Source organism: Netta rufina, assembly GCF_964035555.1.
Source record: "Netta rufina genome assembly, chromosome: 1".
NCBI lineage: Eukaryota > Metazoa > Chordata > Aves > Anseriformes > Anatidae > Netta > Netta rufina.
The window spans coordinates 8,435,461-8,461,667 of record NC_140123.1 but is presented as its reverse complement, the minus strand read 5'-3'; the positions used below and the strand labels follow the sequence as shown (position 1 = coordinate 8,461,667).

The 26,207-nt window shown below is 42.1% G+C and overlaps 1 protein-coding gene across 1 annotated transcript in view; it reads left to right on the top strand.

Annotated features, from left to right (window-relative positions):
* ME3 (malic enzyme 3) overlaps positions 1-26,207 on the top strand; it is a 123,082-nt gene that overhangs the window by 40,391 nt on the left and 56,484 nt on the right. Inside the window, exon 2 of the mRNA XM_084282485.1 lies at positions 25,520-25,653. Coding sequence (XP_084138611.1) covers positions 25,520-25,653 — 134 coding nt within the window. The remainder of the gene's footprint in view (positions 1-25,519; positions 25,654-26,207) is intronic.

Genomic DNA, 26,207 nt, shown 5'->3' with positions numbered 1-26,207 from the left:
AAACCTGGTATTTGTTTATAAACCCCATGAAACTCTGGACATTGTTAAAGCTAAAACTTGATGGTCAAATCAAAAATGGTCAAAAAAGTATTCGGAGTCACATGAGATGGGTTTGGAAGGCTATAGGGTTGTAAACCTTGACTCCGGGAAGAAGTACAGTCCATAATAGTCTCTGCTTGAATCAGAGTGTAGCACAGAGCTTTGCTTACAGGTTGGAGGAATGGAGCTGAGGAGGTGAGGCCAGGACTGATGTGTGAGTGCTGTGCTTCTAGAGCCAGGCACTGAACAGGCAGCAGTGGCAGCCCTGAGACAGAGGGAGAAGGGGAAACAAGCACTGAAGTGTGCGACTTTTTAAATACTTTTACAAAAGTATAAAACCACCTCATTTTTATACTTTCATAATGATCTTGACCCACAAAGTAAAACAAACTACAGTTTCCATATGACTCTACCCACCTCTCTCTCCAGGCCTTCATGCACTGGGGAGGGTTAAGCAACGTGCATTTATCAGATGCTGATGGTGACTGCTGCTTGAGATCATGTGAATGCTGTTGGTACTGAAAGCAATACTTCCCTTTCCTGAATTTACTGAAACTGAAGGAACCTCCCATCATGCTCCCACACACTTTGCTGTGCTAGAACACAGAAGTTGAGAAATTATTCCTCTAAGTAAGTTGTTAGAAATTCAGATGCTAGCAGTGATATAAAAGAGGTCTCTTTTTCTCTGCTTTTTACTGCTTTTTGCATATTTTAGGCTCAAAGTTAGCAGTGATTTCTTAAGTTAAGAAATTGAACATTGCATTTGTTTATTACACTTGACGATGGTAATGAGCTCTGGAGGGTCTGTGAGCACATCAGAGGGCAGAACTAGAATTCAAAATAATTTGCACAAACTGGAGAAATTAAGTGAAAAAAAAGCATACATGCAAAGTTGATTTGCAATAATTAACAATGCAAGCTCAGAATGAGGAAAGAAACCCAGCCAGAGAGCAGTTCTGCAGGAAACTAGAGGATGTGGTATGATGGATCTCATACAAACACAAGACAATAATGTCATACTGTTGTGGAAAAAACAACAGTCTTCATACTAGGATGTATAGACTGTGGTGTCACGTGCAAGACACGTTTAGTAAACCTTCGCCTCTCTTTGTCCTGTCGCATTGCATGGGTGCTGTGCCTTAACTGGGGCACTGTGTTTGCAGAAAAGATGTGTCCCTCCTGGCCAGACGGTGACATGACATGAGTGAGGGTGACATGACAGTGGTCTTCAGATGTATAAAATGTAGTAACACATGGGATAAATTGTATTTTGTAGCTGTGGGAAACACAACTGGAAGTTGTGAGCTTCACTGCAGTGAGGGTTGGACAAAAAGAAAGCCTGGAGTGAACTGAATGGGCAATATGAATTTTGTAAGGTAGGAGACTGTTAGGGCTAAAGCAAAGGTCTATTCAGGGAGACCTAAGTGCAGCTTATTTTGTGGTAAGGGATTGAGCATGATGGCCCTTTCACCCCCCTTCCCTTTTGTTTCCTCTTCTGATTCTGAGACTGAAGGACAGTGGGGTTGGAACTAGATGATCTTTGAGGTCCCTTCCAACCCAAGCTGTTCTGTGACTCTATGCCAGTAGCTTTGAGCTGAGTATACCTCAGCCCCCAAAGGTGTGTTGGCTGTGGGATATTTTTATGGAGGCTTGAGTGAGTGGGAAGGAAATGAATCCTCTCCCAAGGTAACTTGATGGGGAATGTGATCTCTTTGAATAGATCACTGATATGTGCTCTTCCTTCTCCCCACCGCAGGAGAAGAACTAATAACAGAAGGCAGTATCAGGCAAAAGAATTAGTTCATGGCTGCAAAATTTTGCATAGATATCCCTCCAGATGTATTTCCAGCCCTGTGCAGATTTGCAGTGACATTATGCAGTCTATGCCAGCAGAGCACTGGCAAGGAGAGGGGAGCTGGATTTGCCCATTGAAGCATTCAGCTGGGGTAACTGCAAAGGGAATTCTCTTTCATTAAGGTAGCAAGTTCAGCTTGAAGCATGGGATTTGCAGAAGCTGCTGTTATCTGTGGATTTATGCTCATGCTGCAAGCACAGTCTGAGATCTGAATGATGGAAATGCAGCACCCAGAAGAGCAAATTCCTATTCGGTGATTTTCATAACAATTCTTGTTAAGTCCAGGCTCTATAAACAGCTCTGAGCACTTGCTTTCTCTGTCCTTAAATGCATCAAACAACCACCTTTCTAACCAAGGAAAAAATTGGAATCAGGTTAGAGTTTACTTTAGCAAAAAAATAAATATAAAAAAATTACTATTTGTGCAGAATATGAAGCAATTGGGGCTTTGCACAGTATGGAATAAGATGGTAATTGCACTTTGTCTTTTTTCTCTTTCTCATTTCTACAAAATAAAAGACCAAGATGATTTGGGATTTATTTTGGTAGATTTGACACCTGTGCTTACTTCCTGAGATTGAAAGAGAGAAAACAAATTGGAAAGTTTAGTCACAGGCAAAAAAAGAACCATCAAGGGGAAAAAAATGATGCTAATAATTCCAATGTGATGCCATCACGGTATGTATAGACTTAAGTACAGTCCAAGGAGCTTTAACATCCTGAATACTAATTCAAACACGTTCATATAAAGTGGATAGTATACCTCAACCACAAATAAAAGGGATGAGGGAAGAGTCCTGGGGGTAGTTTTGGGTCAAACTTGCTTTTAACGCAGCCCCTCAAAGTTTTGCCACTAACTTCAGGAAGGTCAGATTTCACCCTTTGGAGCTGATATTCTCTAGAACTAGAAATAAGCTGTACTTTTATATAGGTGGATGGAATTTGTCTCCAATTTCTATGAATTTTCCAAGTTAGCTTTGGGAGTTAAGCTATGCAAATAAATTAAAAGAAATGGGGAAAAGTGTGCATGTGTGTGCCTGCATGTGGTTTCAGAAAAACATGTTGTATATATTAACGCTGAATGAGAGTGGAGGAAATTCATAAAACATTTTACATTCTACTAATTCCTGAGCTACGCAACAGATGTAAGAGTAAACCAAGTGGCAGTGGTAGAAAAAGCTTTTTGCAGAGTTCAGTTGACATCTGGCTACAGTTAATGGCATGCTTTTCTAATACAGGATGAATATCCTTTTAAAATATGCAGTCCTATAGGTTGTGAATTGGGAAGGGCCTACGTTAGTCAAGGGGACTATAAAGAAGGATGCGTGCTATTGGGAGAAGTGTTCAATAACTTGCGTGTTATGAACATTCAAATTGCTTTGGCCCTGGATCTAAGAATCACAGTGATGAGATGTGCAGGATTCAGAAGGAATCAAAAGAGCAAGACAGAAACAGGCAGGGACCCTGAACTGCAGAGGATCTCCTGTCTTGATGGCTGCCTTAAGCTGCGTGAGGGTCTGGCTCCACTTGTGACCTTGTTCCAGTTCCTACCAGACCCATCCCCACATGGTGCTGTTGCCTTGTTTGCAGGCTCCATGTAGAGCCCAGTGCAGAGATGTGTAGGTTTGGACAGGGCAGATTCCTCAGCAGGGCTGTTGAAAACTAAGAATTTACTTCTAAGGAGTAGAAGAACTTCAGAGAGAAAGAGACTAAGCCAGACTCTGTACCTTATGGCTGTTTCAAGGCTGACACAACCTTTTTGCATTCACGTTTGACCTGTTTGCATGGGACAGGAGTTGGGCACTCCTCGGGTATTTTTAGTCCATTGGCTGCACTACACCTACTACACCCTTTCGGTGCTTTTCTTGGGGTTTTCGTCCATGTTTCTCATTATCTCCAACCTGCAACTCAGCTGTGCCCTTAGGAAAGGCATAAATCCCACAGATATTTTTATTTATTTATTTTTTTCAGACAGCATGGCTGTAACATTAGGAATTGCAAGTTAGTGGACCAGATCCTGATGATGTGGGATTTTTTTAATAAAAGTTCAAATGCATCATTTCTTTGCGCTCTAAATAACCATCTGATACACTCTGCGTTCTACTGCTGGAAGCAATGTTTTTAATGACCTCTCCTTAGGAGCAGTTCAAAGTCAGGATTTTATCTGTCCTACTTACCTCTATCTCATTGTCAACCACCTTAAACAAGTCCATGACATCTTATTTTTCTTAAGTTCTTTGTCTTCTGTGGCTAGTTGCTTCTACTCGTACTTCTTTCTTCATTTCTTTTCACCAGTTGGCTTCTTGGTGAAGGATCTTCTGTCATTTGCTCCTTTCTCTGCTCTTTTTCCTTTGATCTTTGAGAGATCTTAACCATAACTACAAATGCAACTACTATCACTATGTGTATCTCTTATAGTTATATTTCTCCCTATGCATATTTCTTTCCAACCTTTTCCCCTTTTTCTCCAAACTACAGTTTTAGCCTAATTCAGATACAGTCTTATCTGAAATATCTAATAGCTAATGGCTAGATATCCCTTTGTTGATATTTTGTCCCCTACCCTCTTTCTGGATCCCGGCAAGCAGCAGCATCCTCCTTACCGATGCTTGACCTGTACGTTGGGTCTCTCCAAGGGTTGCACTCAGTGTGTCTGCATGTTGGCAACTGCTTTTTGAGTAGCATCTCTGCTGTATGGTCTTTCTAACACAAAAATTTCACACAGCTATCATTTCATACAGGCTCTTTATCATTCTGTATCTGAATTAACCCAAAGCATTTCAGCCTTGTTCTGTGCCTTTCTACGTACTTTCTCCACTTTTCTGCAGTGAATCAAAGCAGTCATTGCTGTATGAGTCATTCACAGGTGATCATCATTGCATGGCTCTTTTTATTTATTGTCAAGAGGTTGATTCCCTATTCAAGCCAGCCTGCAACATGAGCCTCAATCATTCCCTTGTTATATTTTCTGTTTTCCTCCCCATTCCCCTGACATTAGAAGGAACTTCCCCTGAGTATCACCAAAGCTACTACACTAACAAGCTTTCAAAACCAACCTTACCAAGTTAGCCTACTGATATATCAAAATTGTTGCTTATCCTGCAGGCATGTATTTGTGCTTTCCTGCATGCCGCTACCACTTAGCACTTTGTATGCTTTACAAGCTATATGGGGCAGGTATTTGCTCTGTCAGTACCACCACCAGAACAACCTCCCTCCCCTCACTGGCTCAGACACCCTAAGGTGCTGTCGTAATTCAAGAAGAGAAAGAAGTTTGCCGAGTATTTGGTAGGCTCCATCTGCTTACCTCAGAGCCCTGGCCTTTGAGAGTCTTTCTTTAACCTTTTGTCCTGTATGGAAACAATGAATTAATTCCTTTCTCATTTTAGGGAAAATTCTGTAAACCTTTAGCCTATGACCTCCCTGAAGAGCTGTGCTGGCAGGAGCATACTTTGTGCGTGCTTCTCAGTCCTTCCTGCAAGGCAGAAACTAAACATCCCTGTTTGGCTGTAGTTCCTCTGCAGTCTGGAAAAAAAACTTCCCTTTGGTGCAGTAAAACTGAAAACTCATTTTGCACGCTTCAGCCACAGACCATGAAATTCAACTTGTGAACTTTGCATGGCAGCAGCATTGGAAAGCTGAAGTGTCTTTGTGTTCGCAATAAAATGTATATGGAAAGTGAGCCATTGGGGGAATTGAGATCATATTGAACTTATTACTTACTGCATGTCAGATTCAGAGGATCATTCACAAAATTTGTGAATGAGTGTAGTAGGACTGATGTACAACCTCCATGGAGATGGAGTATTACCATGAGCCTCCTGTAGCCTTCAATGCAGAGCCATCCCAAACACCGTACAGCCTCGTGACCTGCATTACCCTGGTCTGCCACTGATACACAGGGTGCTGTGTGGAAGAGTTTGGGCTTCTTTGAGATCTAAGAAGAGCCCTTATGTTGCCTTTTTTTTTTTTTTTTTCTTTACTTTAGAAATGATTAAGTGATAAGAATAACGTCCTCAGGGATTCAAATATTTGATTTCTGAGCATGCAAATATACCCTGCTTGGAACAGTAACTATCTTTTAACGTTTGGTTTCCAATATCTGTCTGAATTTTTGTTGTCTGCTAGTATAAATAGATAGATGATCTATAACATATGTAGTGTTGTTACAAGCTAAGTCTGGTCAGCCAAAATATATATATATGCAAGTGTTCAGCGGAAATATGCCTGTTACAGGTAAATGACATGAAATTATATTCGAAGCATATGATGATGTTTCCACCAAAGAAACACAAGCTCTTCCTAGCCCCACAATTTCCCCTTTAGGATCTTCCCCAGTTTACACCAGTTCTGTAATTCTCATTTTGAGGGTCTTAGTGTGAAGAACCACATGCATCATTGTTGGCATCACACAATTACACTTTTCTAGCCTTTGTCTATTTGAATATCCCTAAGAAAATGTTTGGAGGTGCAGTTAAGGCTGGTCTGCTGCATCTATTAGGTAAGTGGAATGAACAGGAAAAATTGCATATGGTGTTACTGTCAGCTCTACTTTTATTCTGCCCTTACGGGTTCACACAATTAATTCTGGGGGCAACTGTTGCATATTAGGTAGCTAATGAACAAGTAATTTATTCTGATTGCATACATCCTGTTGCTGGTAATGCATCCCAATTACGTGAAGCAAGGCCAAAAAAAAAAAAAAAAAAAAAAAGGACTGTTCCTTGCTTTTACAAAGAACAACAAACTGTCTTTTCCTCTCTGCTCCACAGATCCATAGTGTCTGTTTGATAGATCTGCCGTTCCTCTGAGGAGGCATTCCTTGGCTGTCTGTTATGCTATAGCTTGATTTTCCTGCTTAGCCACATCTTTCCCCAACAGGCCCAGCTATTGCCAGAGCTGGTGCTGTGAGCTTCTCTAATTTGCACCACATGCTCAGCTGGGTGTTATGCAGTCCGTTGGGAGTAGCCTGATTTTCTATGCAGACAATTCAATGGAGCCATAGGCAATAAATCAGTGTCCTATGGTGAGGGTTTTTAATCCATGTCACTCACAATAAGAATTCAGCCAAAGATCCTCTGTGTTTTACCTCTGAGATGAATGTCATCCTAGAGGAAAACTACTTGCACAGAAGTATTACTTTAACATAACAAATATTTCTGAGCTGACTTACCGACTTGGCTGCCGGCGTGCTGAGAGTACTGCAAGACTTGTGTAAAGGATGAAACTCATCTTGCTCATCAATATTGCTCCTGAGTTGTCTCTTGCCTCTCTTTTGCAGTTGTCTCTTTGGGACAGAGCCTATCTTTGTTTTCTTGGTTTGTTTTGATCTCTTTTTACAGTGTGCTTTGGGCCCTAGGGATGTGATGCATGACAGGAGCTATTCTAATACAAATATTTTTGAGGGCTTGTTCATAGAACAGAGGAAAACTTTGTTCAAATTTATTGAAAAACAACATGCTCCCACTCTTTCATACTGTCCACAACTGACAATCTTCTCCTAGTACCTGGTGTTTATTGAGCTCGTTTGTCCATGCTGCTAAGCAATACTCCGAAGTGTAGTATTCTAAACTTAATGCTGCCAAGCTGTTTCTATAAAGGACTGTGTCTCACTGCTGATGATTTTCATAAGGAGAATTTACATTGATTAATTACTTAAAACAAGTAAAATATTCAGAATGCTATAAACCATAGTGTGTCTTCCTTATTTTCAAAGGGGAATTTTACTGATAAATGAATAACACAGTACACCCTAGATTTAGATAATAAATGACAAAGAGAGGGAGATAAGTTACAAAGTAAGAAAACAAGCACAGGACTCTCATTCTCTAGAGAATTATGTGTACACTTGACAGTGTATCAAATGAAAAAAAAGCCTTTGTAAGGTCAGGAGGCCTTCGTTTCTGGTGTTTGGAAAAGACTGAAGTCAAAGAAGGGAAGTTTTCCACATGCAAGAGAGAAAATGACCATGAAGAGACTTTCAGTAGGGAGAACAATGGAAAAAAAATATTCTCCTCACTCAAGATTTATTAAACAACCAACCAAAGAACCTGGATTAGAAATATAGTTTGAAACAGCAGTAGAGAGATGCTAAGGTTACTTTTATACTCAGTTCCCATGGACTGTCAGACTCCTCCAATTATGCCTTTGTAAAAGCTTTCCATACAACAGTCCCACCCGACAGTGCTCAACAAGCTTTAAATCAGGATATATGTGTATAAGTATGTGTGTATATATAATGTATATATAGTATTTAGTGTGGGCAGGCATCAGTCTTTGTTGGAGGCTCCAGGTGCTACCAGCATCCAAACTGGAAGCCCTGTGCTCCGAGCCTGTGCCAGAGGAGGGAACGGAGTCCAGAGCTGGCAAGTCCCAGTGTGATGAATTAATTGCAGCTTTTCTTTCCATCATGGCTGGAGCATGCAGCTCTTGTCTCATTTGGAATTTGGGCGCTTCCCCACAAAGGGACTAGCACGTCCTTATGTGCTGCAGAGGCCACGTGTCAGGAGCAGAGCTGTTCTCTGCGCAGAGCAGGGCTGCGAGCGACAGCCGTAGTGATTTCTGCTAACACCCTCTGAGCCCCCTGCCACATGCAGTAAAAGGAATCGGATGTTGTGCACCCCAGGGTTTGCTCAGAGGTAGCAGCTCGGTATTTTGACCATCTGTCAAGTTCCCTTTCCCTCTTCACCTGCCGAGTTTCTTCTCCTGGAGTTGGTTCTGTTATAAAGGAGGAGTGTGAGAAGAGGTGAAAAGGGGTATTCACACTGTCATTTGTTCCTCTGGTGCAGGCATATCTGGATGAACTCCTGGTTTGACCTGAAGACTTCCTTTTTTTTTTTTTTTTTTTTTTTTTTTTTTAACCAGCATTAGGGAATTCCTTACCACCTTGTTCTTGCAGTAGCCAGGCCAACAATGACAAGAATGTGGAAATCAACTAAGCAATTATATTCACAGTGGTGGTTAACAGCATCCCTTCATCTGAAACAAATCAGTTACAGTCCAGTGAAACCTGCTGCACCTAGTGTGTGTACATAATAGAGCCCTTGTTGTACATTTCCAGAGTGTGCCAGATCACTTAAATAAGTTCGCTGAGAGGCAAGAGGAGAGAAATTTTATGTTTTATTAACAAGAGAGACAGAAACCTGTGTATCATCTTATTTAATCCCCTTCCACACACACAAAAAATCTGCCATTGTATTCCTAAAGTGATTTCTCCAGGTGCTGCAAAATGTTGTAGGAACAAAGTGCAGGAGTGTAACTTGGAATTAGCTGTCAATGAGCGCAAGGAGCAATTGCCGAGGTAGGAAAGTCAGCTAACAGACAAAATTAGTGAGAGTTACCCTGGCATTGGTCACCTCTGAAACTGCTGCTGTACTGTCTGTAGTACTGGTGTTCACCTGGTGAACCCGTGGAGTCCGTGAAGTGCTTCTACGTGTGCCCATAAAGGGTGGTTAGGGACCTTAATGCCTGTATGCTAAACAGCAAATGATGTGCCTGGCATTTTAAAAAATAAATAATTGCCTCTTGCTGGAAAATGTTCAGTGACCTATAGATCAAACAGTACTACAAAAATGCAATGTGTTATAAAAATCAGCCACAATGCAGAAGTGGTGACTTGGAAGGCCTGCCCTAAGGTGCTCTGCCATTACTGTGATCCTTGACTTCCATCTAGAACAGAAGTTGGTCCTTAGCGTTCCCTGATCTAAGAAATCGTGGCATGGTTTGGGTTGGAAGGGACCTTGAAGATCATCCAGTTCCAGCTCCTTCCCTTGGAAGTGAAAGGCCTTCATGGGCCCAGGCTGTGCACCACTGAACCTCCTCCTTTATGGAGCTTTTGTTTTCTTTTTGTTGAAATGAGTGGGAAGACTCTTCTCCAGTATTTTCATCAGCTTGGTGACTGTTAGCATTTGGGGAATGTTCTGCAATTGGTTTGGCAGTGTCCGTCCAGCAGTCATATAGTTAATGCTGTTAATGCCCGCTATTGCAGAATTTGGTGTTCAAATTTCTCTGTAGTCTATGCAATGCTCTTTAAAGTGAAAACAAGCTGGTCCAGAGTAAACTGAACAACAGGCTCCTAAATGGGAGTGCAGTGTGAACTACAGTAGCAAATTTTCGTGGATTAATGACCAAATTGTTGTCTCATAAAAGTCTGATGGCAAAATTCCCATAGGCTACAAAAGGGACAGGGTTTAACCCTAAGAAAAGATTCCATTTAAAGCATTTGAGCATCTCCCAAGTGCCAATTATTAAATCAGAGGCACCATAATAACTGAGCTCAAATTTATTTCAGGACAAGGAAATGCAGTTGGGAGGTCAGTAAATGCTTGTCGTGGGATTTCTATGGTGACTTCGTTACAGAGCTTGGCCCTAGCCTGTGTGCATTGCTGACAATAAGGCTGGGATGAGAAAGAGCTTGAAAGAATCGCATTGTAATTGATGAAAAGAAGCAGTTTCCATCAGCCACCTCGTCAAGCAACTTGGCAGTGTGGAAGCAGAAAGGTCTCTTCTGGTGACTGACCTCCACCACATTTCTCTTCTTTCAGTGCCATTAATAGGCACCACTGGGCTCTGCTCCAGGCTCTAAGACAGCTCCAAGTAATCAAACAGTTGCTGACACAAACCACGCTCGCAGAATTTCTCTGTCTCCACTATCCAGTTTAATACCTGCGTATCATTATTTCCTCTTCCTCTAAACCAAATAAGTAGCTGACAGTGAAAGTACAAGTAGATGGCTCCATGTGAAAGGTGTGTTATGTATTTACTTCTAATTCTTTGCTTTTTTGCTGTTCATCATTAAATAGCAGAAAACTACTAGAGGCTTTCCAGAAAAATGCCATTTCATCCCCTGTGCTTCTGCTAGGGACACTAACATCCTAATTAGTCATTCTGGACTCTCTCATTAACAAAACAATAAATGCCAAGTACAAGCACATCATCTGCTGGGATGCTTTAAGCCTTGGAGATTGCAGAGATGCTTGCAAAACGTGAGGGTGAGGAGCTTGGTTATCTAACAGACTGTTTTCAGTCTGTTAGATAGACAAAAAAAAATTCACGTAGCCCTCAGAATGAGGTGAAACCCTGTAGTGGAAGCAACTTGCTGGGTACAATTCAGTGATGCAGAAACAGCTTCCAGCTGGACTAAATTATCTGGAGGGAGGAGCTGGTTCACTGAGGTGAGATGAGCTGACCTCCATTAACAAGCAAGAAAGCTGATTTTGAATTCTTTTCTTGTTTTCCTAAAGGTTTTTTCCCTTTGTCTGGCAATCCTTATGCATGTATTTGTCTGTAAGCAAGTTGTTATCAGGAGGAAGCCTCGCAACTTTGTTTTCTCTTAAGCAATCCCATAGCCTGTCTGGATCCATTCGTACACATTCTTTTTTCCTTTTCCAGATGCTTTTAGTTTGACTTTATATTGAGGCTATTTGGCTAGAAATTAGACCTCCCTTTGAAAACAATTTTAAATGGCTCTTTTAACGTTGTAGCCAGGCCCTCTTAGGATGATTGTATTTTACACAGAAAAGCAAATGTATAAAATAAATTAAATATGAAGAGGCACTAGATAATCTGTAGTTTCTTGTTGCCTTTCTGATCAGAGATGTGAAGGTATTTAGCCAGTGCAAAATGAAATCTCTGAACAAAGATATATGTATGTTTGATAATCACAGTAGGTATATTTCTGCACCTATAAGGAGCCCTGGAAAATATGGCTCCATTTTCATTAAATGAAAATCTCACTTTCATTTTGAATGGTTAGATTAGATTCTTGATTCTGGTTTTGGAGAGATTGGAAAAGGAAAGTAAGTTCTTCTTTATCAAATACAAGTTGGTTTTCCAACTTTGCATGGTTAACCCAACTGGTGAAAAAATTCTATACCTGCTACCTAAAATAAAATCCAAAGGCAATAAGGTGAGACATTTCAGAGTAGCAGAAATGAAAGAATTTGTGTTGGTAAGAATGTACTTTATTTGCATTTGTTATATATAGTATCTGATACTGGACTTGGTTGTATGTATATTAAGAAGCCCCAGTTTTCCTTCCAAGAAATGTAGCTTAATAATCTAACTTGGTGTTGTTGCTGTTACAGACGTTATATTTGTTTTTAAAACCATGAGTCTATAATGTGATTAAGCCTTGCTCTGCCTTGTTATTACTTCAAATATCATTTAAAGAAGGTTTTATTTTTAAATAATAATGAGATAATTGTCATAATTTGTACTTATGTTTTTGTCTCACAAGCAAATCCCGAAGACTTACCATATCTCATCTGCTTTGAAATCAACAGGAGTTTAGCCATTTAATTTGCTGGAGTCAGAGTTTTACCACTGGAATCCAAACTGTCCTGAGCTGGAAAGACAGGCTAGACTGAGTGCTACGCCAAACCCTCCGGCTAAGGAACAAAGAAAGCTTAGTCCACTTTGCTTTCCCTTTCAGTACATGCAGGGTATGGTTTTTCATGGCCTGAATACCATCTTCATAATTTCCACCCTAGCCCACTGCTGAACAAAGGCCTGCATCAGGCTCAGAATAAAACTGCAAATCTTGGGCAGAAGAGATGGTTGTCAGACAAATATAAAGTTGTCTTTAAAGTGTTCATGTTTGAGATTTATTCTAGGAGGAGTAACTCAGCCCTTCTGACTGCAGACCCTCCTGCCTGCTCATCTTTAGGCCTTTTATCCTCACTCCGTCCCTGGGATTGAGCCATGGGGATGCTGCCCTCCTTCTTTCAGGGAGTCCGCACTCAATTTGTGGTTAGGCTCTGCTTCTTTGTGTTTTTGAAGGGTTGAGTTGCCAGAGCTTTAGGAATAAAAGGTTGTTTTGAATTGCAAGGGGTGTAGCTGTTGAAGGGAGGGTCTTTTGGTCATTCCCAGAAGGTTAGACTCAGGGTCTACTTGACTGTCTTGTCCTGGGTTGTGGTGTCTGCCCTTTCCCTGAAAGACCAGGCACAGCAATGGTTCAGAGCCCAAGAGCTGTCAGAATTCAGTCTGTGTAACCAAGATCCCAGTCCACTAATTTCTTTAAAAAAGCAAGACACGAGATTCAACATTACAGTAGAAACTGTCTGGAAAGCAGTGTATAGACTCAAACATAAGGCTGATGGACTCACAGCTATCCCAACAAAAGCAGACAGCCCCTCTGTGCCCCCTGGAGTTACTTCGCGATCCTCAAATTGGTGCTGTGGGTCAAGAGTTGTCTGACACAGCCTAGAGCAAAAAACGGATGGGAACTGTCATGAGGTGGGCATTTGCAGGAGCCCTGTGTGCGCTTATCACTAGCATTATCAGTACACAGAACATCTTCAAGGAAGTAGCCAAGTTACTAATAACTGAAAATAAACACATTTTAGTGGTGACTTTTCTTTATTTATTGAGGAAGTGGTAGTAAGGTTTGTCCTACGGATTTGGCTCTAGTAGCATTTATTTCCTTAGGTTCTGACACGCACATATCTGGTCTAACACCAGATAGGGGGAAAAAAAAAAAAAAAAAAAAAAACACCTTTGCTTCAGGAAATCATCAAAGGAAATACAATAACTATGTATGACTGCTGCAGTCCACACAAAATGTTCACTGACATTCTTGGAAGCTCCAAATGTTAAATCATGGAAATAGCAACTTTAATGCTGTAATAGTGATAATTAAGTATCAGCTCTGCCACTTAACATCTTGGCATTTTCATGGCCATGCCTCGGGCTGGGACATCCCTCTGGCTCCCTCTTGGCCACCATCATGTGATGTTGGAGTGCTGCACAGTTCAAAAGCCATTTACTGCTCATTTTCTCCATACCCAGCCCATTCTGCTTTATTTCATTAGGTTGTTTTTGGCAAAAAGGTCTAGGATGTCTGTCAGCCTTGGTTCTTAACCTGCTGGCCAGACTCACTAGGTTTGTGTGCTACTTCTGCTACTTCTGCTCTCAGCCTTTCTGAGTGCAGGGTGTGATCCTGTGCAATTACTGACCATAAGACACAACGGCTTTAAAATCTGCAAGAGACCCTAACCTCAGGTACTCCTCTTGCTGCCCTGATTAGGGCTTTCCAGTGGAAAACATTTTCTTGAACCACACTCTAGCATTACCAGCTTGTACACCACCTCAGGGGAGGAGAAGCCTGCTGCCTCTCACCAACACTTTGCCGTGCACTGGAGTTGTGGGTCCGGAGGGACAGGGCCAGCACCCTCATGGAGGGACTGCCACTTCCTCGGGCATGGATCACTTGGGCTTTGCCACCTGCTCTGTTACTGTCATACGCAAGGATCTCAAACACAAGGATTTAGTATCGCTGAGACAATTACACAGAGATCTGTAGGCAAAAGAAAAAAAAAAAAAAAGAAGAAAAAAACCTATGCTGTCCTTCTCTAATTGCTCTTAGGCATTCTTCAAACCACTAAAAAAGGCTTTCAGGTTGCTTACACAGACACTATAACTGGGATCCCATCTCTAGGGATTCCAGACCTTTGTCCAGGACACTCTTTTTATTGAAGAGGCTGTTGATGCAGTTGTATGTGCATCCTTAACTAACTGCTAAATAACTCACTAGGGTGCCATTCGGCTTCACGCCTTCCCAGTGAGACCATTCTTTAGTTCACCATCATGAATAATGAATTAGTCAGTTAAAACTGCCGACCTCTTCTCCTGTGTTGGAAAAGGATGCTGTCTGTGGCAGCAAGAGGCATGGCCAGAAAGTAAATGGTGTTGGTTAACAACTGGCTGGGCAAAGTCAGAATTTCTGATGGAACAGAAGATGTGCCGCATGGATGTATGCTCTGACAAACGTGCTTTTATTGTAAGGGATAATAAAGCAGGCTTTTAATTTCTAGCTTTTGTTCAATACTAAATGTAATGGTAACCCAACTTCAGGAGTGAGTGCTCCCTTACCCAGTTTTTATGGATATTGTGATAACTTCTTATATCTGGGTTTGAACCCCAGGAGAAAGGCTGTTGTAATACATCAAGCCATTGAGAACTGACAAAATAACACTAATGTCAAAGTGTAGCTTTGTTTTCCCCATAATTTACATCTAGCTCTTCAGTTCTGAATATCCAGGACCTAATTCTTCAGTTAAATTATTTCAAACACTAATAAAGTTCAAAATCATTCTACATTTGCTTTACTCTGTTGTCACTACATGACTGTGGTGCCAGATAGAGGAGAATCAGAATCCTGCACTGAAGCCTGAGCCTCAGAGGCTTTTCTTTCTGTTCTTTGAAGAGAACAAAATCGGTGGCCATCCCTTTGTCCTAAATGCAGGTCTTTGACAGCAGGTCATAAGTGAAAAACACTGCAACCTTCCCAGTCTTTCCAGACTCTGGTGAGCTTTTCTTCTGGTGCTCCCCACACTGCACCATGGTCTTTCAGCAAGGCGGGAATTAGTTGAAATCCAGCTTTGAATGGCAGGTTTGAAGATTTGAAACACCAGCTGGTGTCTCCTAAAAGTGCAGGTGCATGACTGCAAGCCATGCTTTAGCCATTGCCTTTTCCCAATCACCCAGATAGTGGGCAAATTATTTTGGGCTAACAGTTGGGTATTCAAGGAGTCTGGACTGTGTTTGTTAGCCTTCCTGCAGTCACGCTTCATCTTTGCGTCATTTAGCCAAATTGTTTCAGTTACAGAAGAATAGATGTTCTGCTGGAGGAAGGAAGCTGCCATGTTGGCCTCGGCCGATCTTCGTCTGAGCTAGGAGAGGCAGGAGTAATTGTGCTGAGGTGGACAGGCAGCAGCCGTGCCAAGAACAATATTATTTGCATTTTAAGTTATAGCATCTAATGGAATCAAGAACTGAACCAGTTTTTTTTCTAATCTCATTTGAAGGTTTGCCAAAGGGGCGATTTACGACTTCCTAGTAATAATGAACACTTCAGCTGCCTTGACCAACATGTGGTCACGCATGTTGCAAACTGACATAAATATTTTACAACATGTCGCTGCAGTTCCTGTTCCACTGAAATGTTTGTCAAACAGCTCATGGAATCAAAAGGATTTTAATCTTTAAATTTAATCTCAAAGTAATTGTACTATTTTTTTTTCTTTTTTTCATTTTGAACTTGGATAACTTCTTTTGTACTGCCCTTGATTAAAAACAGTTGGAAGAGGAGGATGGGAGTTTTCATTTTTGAACTTCCTTGGAAAAATCTCAGGAACTTTATTAGTTATTTGATTTATAGTCTAGTGTAAAAATCCCTCTAGTGCAGTGGGTGCTTTTGAAACTGGAAGTGGTTAAGCTCAATCTCAAGAAAGTGAAAAAAAATTAAAGCACTTGTATGAAATTAGTGGTATTTTGTCACCTGGACTATTTGGACATAGTTCTGCTCACACCATGTGGAAGAAATAGAGCTACACGTCTGAGGAGCAAAGAAAATAGGAAATAAAAGGACTATATCACTGGAAGAATATTTAGAGGTCCTGGGGGGGGAAGTTTGGTAGAAAGGATGTATCGTTTTGTATTTGTGTTATTGTACAAATTGCAGTCCAGATGCTCCAGTATCAGGGCCAGACGTGCATTCGACTGCGTGTGATTTAGAGACAGCCCAGAGCAGGTTGACAGTAGACTAAGATAGCAGGGAGAGTGCATGCAAAGGTGTTGAGAGACATAGATCCGAAAGGTCAAATCACACATACGCGAGCACTTCACGCATCTTCCCTTTTCCTCTCTGTATTAAGGAGGAAGAAAAAAAAAAAATGAAGTAAAATATTCAAGGAAGGAGGAGGACGAGGGGCCAGGTCAGAGGGTAGTCACGGTAGGCTAGCTGCTCTCCTTAGTGATGCCAGAAGTAGTTTGGACAGTGGGATGACTGATCTCAGCACTGAAGCAAAACATGTGCTTGGCAAAACAGCAGCCCCTGAGGTCAGCCTAGAGATCATCACAGGGCTGCCTGGAGACTCCACACTTATATTTATGTGTGCACATACAGCTTCAGCTCCCTGACAACATTAAAAAGAGGGGTTGGGAAATACTGTTACAGAACTGCTGGAGGAAAAAGTGCCTTGGCCCTACAGACCTTACGGCAGCTGCAATTTCTCTGCTGAGCACAAGTGGCAAGGGAAAAGCAGCAGTGGCTTGAAGTCCTCACATGGGAAGTGGAGGCTCACACGGATGTCCTGTGGGATGCTCTGTGTTTACCTCTACGTTTATTTTTTCAAGTGGCGGTTTTATAATTGGAGGAGAGTTTGCTGGTGTTTTTTTTTTTTTCCATTTGTTTTACCGAGATGACATATTTCTTACTTAGGGCTTTCTTTATTTCTCATATTCCTAATTTTTACAGAAAAACACTGCCTTTCTCAAGAATCTTTCATCTGAGGGAGTATCTGAATGTTTTGCAAGCATCTCAAATGACCCACTGGGCCCTGAGGCAGGCATATATAACATCTCATTAAACAGCTATCAAAATAGTGGTTCAGGAGCCAAGCCTGCTGGTTCTAGATTGGATGGGAAGGAGCAGAGAGCAGCTGGTACTGCTCAGGAAGCCACTCCTGATGGTTTCTTTCCACAAGCCCTTGTCAGAAGAAGCATGCACATAGGAACAGTGGAGAAATCAGCTCTGATAAAATCAGTAACAAAACCACTCTTGGCTTCATCCAGGTTAAACTTCCATCCAAGTGATCTTGTGAAGCAGCTAGCTTAGGCAGTGTACATCAGTGACCAAGTACAGCCATAGATGATCAGCGATCATCCATGCCCTGTCATCTAGCTCCAACCTACCTTCAGAGCAACCTCCAAGGTTTCCAGCAAATGAGACATAAATTGCAGAGAGATACCCATCCTGCAAAACCATGGTGTGATGCAGTTTGCGTGTGAGCAGTAAGTGCACAAGTCTCATTTTATGTAATTTGCTGGAACCTCAGAAGGAAGTCAGTGCTCTCTGTAGCACTGAACCCAAATTATATGCAACCACAATTCACATGACCAGCTGTGTGTACAATGAGAGAAGTTTCCAGACATTGTAAAACTGGCTTTTAAAACTGTATTCTCTCAATGTTTTGGATCACATTTAAACCTTAAAATCGCCTTGATCTTTGTTCTCAGACATATTTGGTTGTTTGAATTGAGGATGAGGGCTGTTTTTCATAGACTCAGGAATGCAAGCTTTTTAATGCAGAATTCTTCCTGTCTAGGAAAAACATCCTAGTTGGGAGAAGTGTGTGTCTGCAACATCATAGAAACTGCCATGCTCTGACAGAAATACTGGGGTTTGTGCTTGGTGAAGCTCTTACGGAAACTGATTGCACTCTGCTCCTTCTCTGCAGGCAGTGAAAGAACAGCATCCCCCACAGCTGAGGTAGAAAAGAGAAGCTTGTAAGCACAAAACTGTCCTGGACCAGCTTGCTTTTCTCACTAACTGGCATAAAAAAATGTGACAGTATTATGTGTAAAACATGGAATTACACAGGGAGGCAGGGAATCATGTATATACTACCAAGGTGATTTCATTTTCTTGGGAGTTGGGAAAGGCAGTCCACTGGGATCTGTATGCCAAGATCATTTGATAGGAGGCACATCCACCTATATGCTTAGCAGTAGCACAAAACCTGATACCATTGCTATATGCTCCATCAGTCCTCCTTTCTCTATCAATAATTTTGTTATAAAGGAAGGGGCAACCAGCGAGCACTTCAGGTTTTACACTCATCCAGATAGGAACAGTCTTTTCCTCTGCTGCTGCTTAATTGTGTGTATCTACCATGTGTCCCACTCTCTTTCAGTATTCTTTGCTGCTATGTTGCTTGTAATAATTTATTTGGATTTTCTTTTTCCCGTTTTCACCAAGTGTTTTTCTGTAGCATGGTGGTCCTATCCTCCATGCTGTGACTTTACTGAAAGACATTGTGGCTTGCATTTAAACACTTCATGCTTGTAAAGAAACTTTTGAATCTAGTCAGGGGAAAAAAAATCAGCCTAATCTATTTCTCACTAAAGCCAAAGAAGTATTCCCATTAACTTGGATAGAAGTCTGTGTGCATCTTAATATTGCTTTTGTGGAAGGAAAACAAAGCGTTGAATTTAGCCCCAGATTTGAGTTTCTTAAAAAAAACAAAAACAAAAACAAACAAACAACAAACTATATCTCATCGCCTCTTACTTGGCATTAACTGGTTATCTCCACCTTTCCTGGTAGTTAAAAATAGCCTCCTTTTTGTCTTATCTGTAAAGTTCATAGAGCCTTCACAAAACCAGTCTGCCAAAACAGCTGCTCTTTGGGGAAGTTTGTCTAGGGCAGTTTTAAAAATCTTTTTCTTAATGACACAGAATCTTGTTTGCAGACAAAACACACATAATTTCTAGCATATGGATTTCTTTTGTTTTCTATGGAGCAAAAATTGGTGCCCTGGAGGCTGGCAAGCTGTGGGAATAGTAACAAGTTCTCTGCTAAGTTCAGTACAGTGCCATACCCCTGCAGTTCAAAAACACAGTGCGGGCCTAGAGGAGCTTAGAGCTGAAGTTGGTCCTATGGATTAGTGAATAAAACCCTGAAGACAGGCTTATGAGTTTTATTTATTGAGGTAAACCTCCAGTAACATGTGGGAACACCACGGCTCTGCTGCTTCTTGCCTGTGACCTTGTCACAGGCCCATTGGGGATGATTGGGTCCCTGGTCAGTAAGTGTTTTGGCCCAAGGGCTTTGTTACAGTCCAGTTCTGGTCACTCTTACATGGATGTAAATCAAAAGTCACAAGGTAGAAATGAGAACAGTAGTGGAAATATATCCCTGTAATACAGCAAAATGATGTTACTCACACAAAGCAAAACAGTTGCCGGCAAAACCTCATTACAGTCGGAACAATTTATGTTGTAACTGAATTAGTGGACCTCACTGAAGGTGGTTCCCCAGGAACTGAAACAAATATTGAATTGAATTGCTTAATTATCTTTGTCTTGGAGGGCTTTTTTAGAATTCCCAGGCTCCGTGGGAGAGGAAGGAACAACGATATGAAAGGATTAGAAATCCGTGATTATATCACTTTGTAACAAAGGGGATGGCCAAGAGTATGGGATTTTTTAACTTGTGACTTTGAACCCAGAAAGAGGCATAGACACTGTAGGAAGACTTTGTAAGTCATGGTCAACAAAAGATTTGCTCAGCAATAACTGCTGAGAAGGCACAGTGGGGAATCTCTCCAGGTTTCAGAGAGGACTCACTGAATGATGGTTTCCAACTACCCCAAAACATCATGGGTTTGGTTCTTTTCCAAGCTTAAGAGCACACTCACATACAAATTAAAGGTAATAAGAAGCTGCAAGACATTTAAAATAAGAAAATAAAGGGTGACCCCTCTAATGTGTCTCCTTCCCTCTTTTTTTATGCATATAATAATTTCAATACAGCTTTTCCAGGGTGGAAATGCTGTGCAGGACAGGGTCTGGGGCTGGCTCTCCATGCCAGCGCAGCTTGGAAGCACAAGGAGCGTCTGGATATGCACTGCTCCTTATTGAAGAGGGTTCTCCAGTCAGCTGGTGCCAAAGAGGCCGCAACAGCACCTGACCTTTGTAGAAAAGTCCTGCACAGTACAAAAAATGCATGTTATCTGCTGCTGCCCTCTGCTCCCCAGCCACTGCCTGCAGTCTCACCAAGGGTTGCTTTAACCACTGGCATGGACCCTGCTGGAAGGAAATTTTGCTTGCAGATAGTAAAGGTGTGTCCCTGCTATAAATCTGCAAGGTGCAAATATCTGCAGAAAACACGTTGCAGGAAAAATCAGTAGAGAATAACAAGCTCCATGACTATCAGGACGTCCCCAACGTGACTGTTGGTTTCCTAATTATAAAGAAGGTGCCTGTTCTTGCACCTTGCTGCCTGCAGTAGCATCCCTTTCCAAGCCCAAGGAACCAGGAGGTTCATTTTCAGCACAAAACCCCTCACTTAGACTTCCACGCAGTGTAAAGCCTTGTGGGCAGCTGATATTTTTGCCTTTGTTTTTGGTTAGTGACATAGCATCTGCCCTCTCCATGACAACTCATTTCCCACACATTTTAAAATGAATTGGAGCACCTGGCCTCAGCTCTGCAGGGCTGTGGCTCGCCATCTAATCATTAGACCTTTTAAGACCAGAAAAAGAGTGGTACAATATGGCTTTCAGGCAGTCTTAAAAAAAAAAAAAAAAATCTAGCCCCAAAAGCTTTAATCTTAAACATAGCATTACCTCTGTGAATTTCAGCTTTTGATCTGAGGCAGAATGTGTTTCCAAATTCATTTCACGCTGTGCTGTTTCGGTGAATGTAACCACTTCACCCAGGGGTCCCTCTCCTGGACCTTCAGAAAGCAGCCTTCAGAGGCAGGGCAGGCAATTTCTGCTCTGCTCCCGCGCCACAGAGCCACTCTGTGATGGACCAGCTCTGCACTTAGAAGTGTTTTGGAGATTTAAGTGATTGTGGAGGCAGCAACTTCTCATCATATATGATTATAGTTTCTCCAGTATGAAACTGCTTATACTGGTTGGTATAGCTCATTTGGATGCGATAAGTGTTAAAGTACAGTGAGCTGGAGATGTGGGGCATTAGTGACTGTGCTTACCCTTAGGCTATCAACAGCTCCACTGTGGCTGTGCTTAAATGAACAGTTTAATCTGCTCTCACAATCCCAAAAGTTACCTCCATGCACGTAGATCTCCAGAATGCTTAACATTCAAGAGCAGTGCATGAAAGGAAGGTGGGGGGAGTTGGGGGTAAGCCCCTTCTTTCAGATAACCAGTGACAGGATTAGAGGGAATGGCCTCAAGTTGTGTTAGGGGAGGTTTAGGTTGGAAATGAGGAGACATTTTTTCTCAGAAAGAGCAGTCAGGCACTGGGATGGGTTGCCCAGAGAGGTGGTGGAGTCACCGTACCTGGGGGTGTTCAAGGAAAGGTTGGATGTGGTGCTTAGGGACATGGTTTAGTGGGTGATACTAGTGGTAGCGTGATGGTTGGACCAGAAGATCTTGGAGGTCTCTTCCAACCTTAATGGTTCTATGATTCTATTCTATGATTCTATGAGTTTGCCTTGTCTTGAAATTTATGGGTTGGCATTGAAGACCAGAGCCCTGGCACTGTGCAAACATAAAAACTTGCCACAATTTAAACAGTCAGCAGCGTCTTGTCTGTGGTATGCATGAACAACCATCCCAGTCCAACTTACAGAGACAAATCATTCTAGAACCCCATGCTCCCTTTTGAACCTATTTAATATATTAATTCTCAATGCCACTTCAAGAGGTGACCCGGCGTGCTGCTGAACACTTTTCAGCCCTTTCGCTATTCAGGAAAGCAATAAAACAGGAAGGTGGTGGATGACAGCAGACAAACCTGGAAAGGGAGCAGCATCCTGGTGAGCTCCCACAAAAAAAGAGAAAAAAGCCACAAAAGAACTGGAGTGCAAGTGCCCAAATACAAGTGCTTCACCTCCACAGCAGTTGTAAACTGATTACAACTTCATGCTGCTCCTGGGTAAAGATGGATACTCCTGGCTACACTGATGATGATGATGTAGGAGATACTGTTAAGGCAGCTCGCAACCAATTCAAAAAGAATTAAAAATAAATAAATAAATAAGGAGGTACTGGTGGATGACTGCTGCTTCTGCAAGGCATCATAGCAGTATCTTGCATAGAAATGTGCTGGGTTTAATCAGAAAAAGAATGGTATTAGGTGTGGGATCATTTGATGAAATACTAAAACCACTATTTTAATTGGTGGAAAATAACTGAAATGCTTTTCTTGCCTATTGAAAAAAATGCTTCAAGATGATTTGTAGTGGGTTGGGGGCAGAAATACTTGGGATGTCATCTTTCTGCCTTTTCTATCGCTTTCTCTTATAGTGAACACCACTTGTTTGTGTGTTTGCCGAGCTTTGTTTCTGTTGCAGGGGATGAGCGAGGGTCAGGCTGTGACCCGGATCAGCAAGCCTGTGATGTGACTCTCTAGACAAGCAAGTGGAGTATTTAGTGCCAAATATTTGTCTCCCTTTATCTATCCTCCCCGTTCAAAGGTTGCAGGAAGTAAATGGCTCAAAATTGTGATTGTATCTTTTTTTTGCCTTTCATTGCAGATAAACTTTGACATTCACAGTAGCTCTGTTTTCCCTGCAGTGATACAGCAGTGTCAGTTCATAACCAAACAGTGCCTTACAGCTGATGTCCAGTGTTAATCTTAGCCTAGTATTTCAGCAGTCCCTGTTCTAGAGAATACAGATGGTTGCAAGTTTTCTGATGAGAATGTTTTTCTTTACATTGAAAAATGATGACTCACAAAAACTCCAGCTTTATCTTGTGGGAATGTACCAATTCTGCTAGGAAACTCTTTTGGGGAAAGGCTTCTCAGGTCCAGGAAGGAAATTTGGGTCAAAAATGTCAGGCACTTTAACGGAACCAGCCATGTCCTGGTACAACATCCATCAACGACCACAGAGATCACGGTGCCATTCCTGTGTTTGACACCAAACCCCTGACCTCCTGCCTCCCAGCAGTCTGCTGACTGCAGAAGGAATGATTTCTCTCTGCCATGCTCTTGCATCAAAGGTTTGGAAAGTACGTGGTTCTGTCCTGATACAGAGCAGAAAGAAAAGTAAGAAAATGCTTGTGGGATAAGGAACTTTTTTTCTTAGATTTCCTGGAGGATGGATGTCTTTTATGAAATATACGAAGACTTTTCCTAATTTGTGCTAGCATACTATTTAGTAATAGAAGAAGTGTCACATTATGTAGAAGGTGTGGATCTGGCAAGCAGGAGAATCAGTTCTAGTCCTTGCCTCCATCACTGCGTGGTCTTTTCCAGGTTATTCTACATTGCTTTATCTCTGCTGGTGGTTTGCCAAACATTTTCAGCAGCAGCCACACCACGTACAAGTGAACAGCTCTTCCAGCGGCCCATTCCCATAGCTGGATGTCCCCTGAGGCTGTGCAGAGCCATCAGTGGTGTGTATGGGCCACGGGAGCTGCTCTGAGCTCAAATGACCTGGTTATTTTTAATCCAGGTACTTCCTCTCCCTCGTTAGCCATGTGACCACACAAATGCTTGTGCTGGCACAAGTGTTGGGGTGGCACAGGGACAGGAACAAGCAATGGGAGGCGATGGAAGACTGCCAAAAACAAGTTCATCCAGATATGTCCTTGGTTTTTCTTGTGCGGCATTAATAACAGCTATTTGTCGTAGATTAGCACTCAAGCCATGGAAGAAAACAGCAGTTTAACAGCTATGTACTCATAAAGCTGCTCATTAGGATTTTTTCAAGCATTTCTCTGTTTGCTTGAGTAGATGTAGTGAAGTAATTACCAATCTTGAATATTTTACTGCCAGCTCTTTGTCGAGATACAAATCGGTTGGTTAGTTATGGGTAAAGTTTTCATTAGGATTTAAGCTCTTTAGACATTTCTGAAAATGTTTCCTTCTATCCTGCTGTCTAATCTGGTATCAGGATAGCAGAAATCCTATTAATTAAGGTCTAAGACCTTTCATAATCTTCCCCGACTGCAGAATGCATTTACCAGTGCTGTTCATCAGAGCTGTGTCCAGCGCAGGATAGTGCTGCTCCTCTGAACATCAGCCCCCACACACATGATAGCATGATGCACTCAGGTTTCTGCCTGGGAAGGACTAAATTGTCCTTTAAAAGCAGGGATTATCCATGCAGTCTAGCATTTTGAGCTTCAGTTTTGGGCCAGCAGGAGCTGCCTCATGGCACTTTGTGTGCTCCTTGAAAAGGTGAGCTGTGGGCAGAGAGGTTGGCACTGAGAAAGCATCCTACACATCAGACCTGTCTTCTGTGCTGTCAATATGCCATTAATATTTGTCATCTGATAGAAACAGTGAAAAATGTGTGCCTGATGGAGTAGTATGGAATGATATGCCTGGTGGAAACAGAAACTACATGGAACTGATGAGTTTGATAAGAGTATTTAGTATCTAAGTCTAAACCTGATACGTGGTTTATAAAGGATTAATAGTGGCAGTAGAGTTTTCAGGCCAATGAATCTAGTAGGCATGGGCTAATTAATTAATACAGTAAGAACGCAAACTGGGAGAAACCCTGAGTTTGTATACACAGTAGGTTTTATACACTCTGTAGATATATACACTGTATAAGTACAGATTCAGTACCACATTCATGCAGAAGAGCGTGAATCATCAAAGCCCAGCAGCTGTGGTGTTCTGGGGGATGTACCTGCAGGTCTGGGTTGGCACAGCCCAATGCTACCTGCACCCCAGGACTATTCTGGGGCCTCTGTGGCTTTGTGTCCGTGCTTGCTTTCCTCTCGGACACCCTGTTTCTGGCTCTATAATCAAGGTGTTACTGGTCTATATTTGTAAGGTCTATTTTTAGTTGCTCTGACATGGAGAGCAACTGCATGAGGGTGATAAAAAACGGCACGTGGCTCCTTCAGCAGGAACAAACCTAAGGCACCGTGCCTGGGGACACAGGGGCAGCTGGAAGCAGGGGTGCCCTTGCAGATGGGAGCTGCTGGCAAACACCATGCCTCCACAGCCCCTTGCCTGCCCAACCCACTGCCATCACACATGTGTGAATGGCAAGATGCCTGTGATCTGGGAGCAGGCATTTGTGCAGGATGAGGGCATGTTCTGTGGATCCTTGCCTCATTTTTCGCTGGGGTGCACATGGTAGTGTGTATTTTGCCAGCTTAATGTGCCTTCTCCTTTTCTCCCCAGGGAATGGCTTTTACACTTCAAGAGAGGCTGCAGCTGGGAATTCACGGCCTCCTGCCTCCCTGCTTCTTGAGCCAAGATGTCCAGGTTCTCCGTGTCATGAAAAACTACGAGAACAAATCGAATGATCTGGACAAGTATGTCAAAAACATCTTATTTCCTCCTTCCTTCCCCCTTAATTTACAGTTCTTTAAAGACCTCAAGAGGACTTGAGGATGCTGTTTCAAGGCACATAGATTTCCTTCAGAGTCACTTTTTTTCCACCTGTCAATACCAGGAGTGTTTATTCTGGCCTGTCTGTTGTCACCTCAGTTACATGCTGTCGTGGTCCCACAATAGCACCAGTATTTGCTATTCTACTACCATATTACTGGAGAGCTCTGATGTTAACCTGGGGGTTCACTGTCCTTTGTGTACAAAAGCACAACAAAAAGGCAGCCCATGCCCCAGAGCACTGGAGTGGTCTCGTGTGCTGCATGCACTTGTCTGTGTGCTCTCAACATATTCACTTAAATACGGAACAGAAGAGCAGAAAGAACCTGCCAACTGGTAGGAAAAAATATAATACAAGAACCATGTCGTATATTGATATTTTTGTCTTCTATTTTTCAAATATGGAATTTAGCTGTCCTGTGTTTAGTGATTTAGTAGTTGAGGAAGCAGGATAATGGAGAGAGGTTTTGTGGAAATA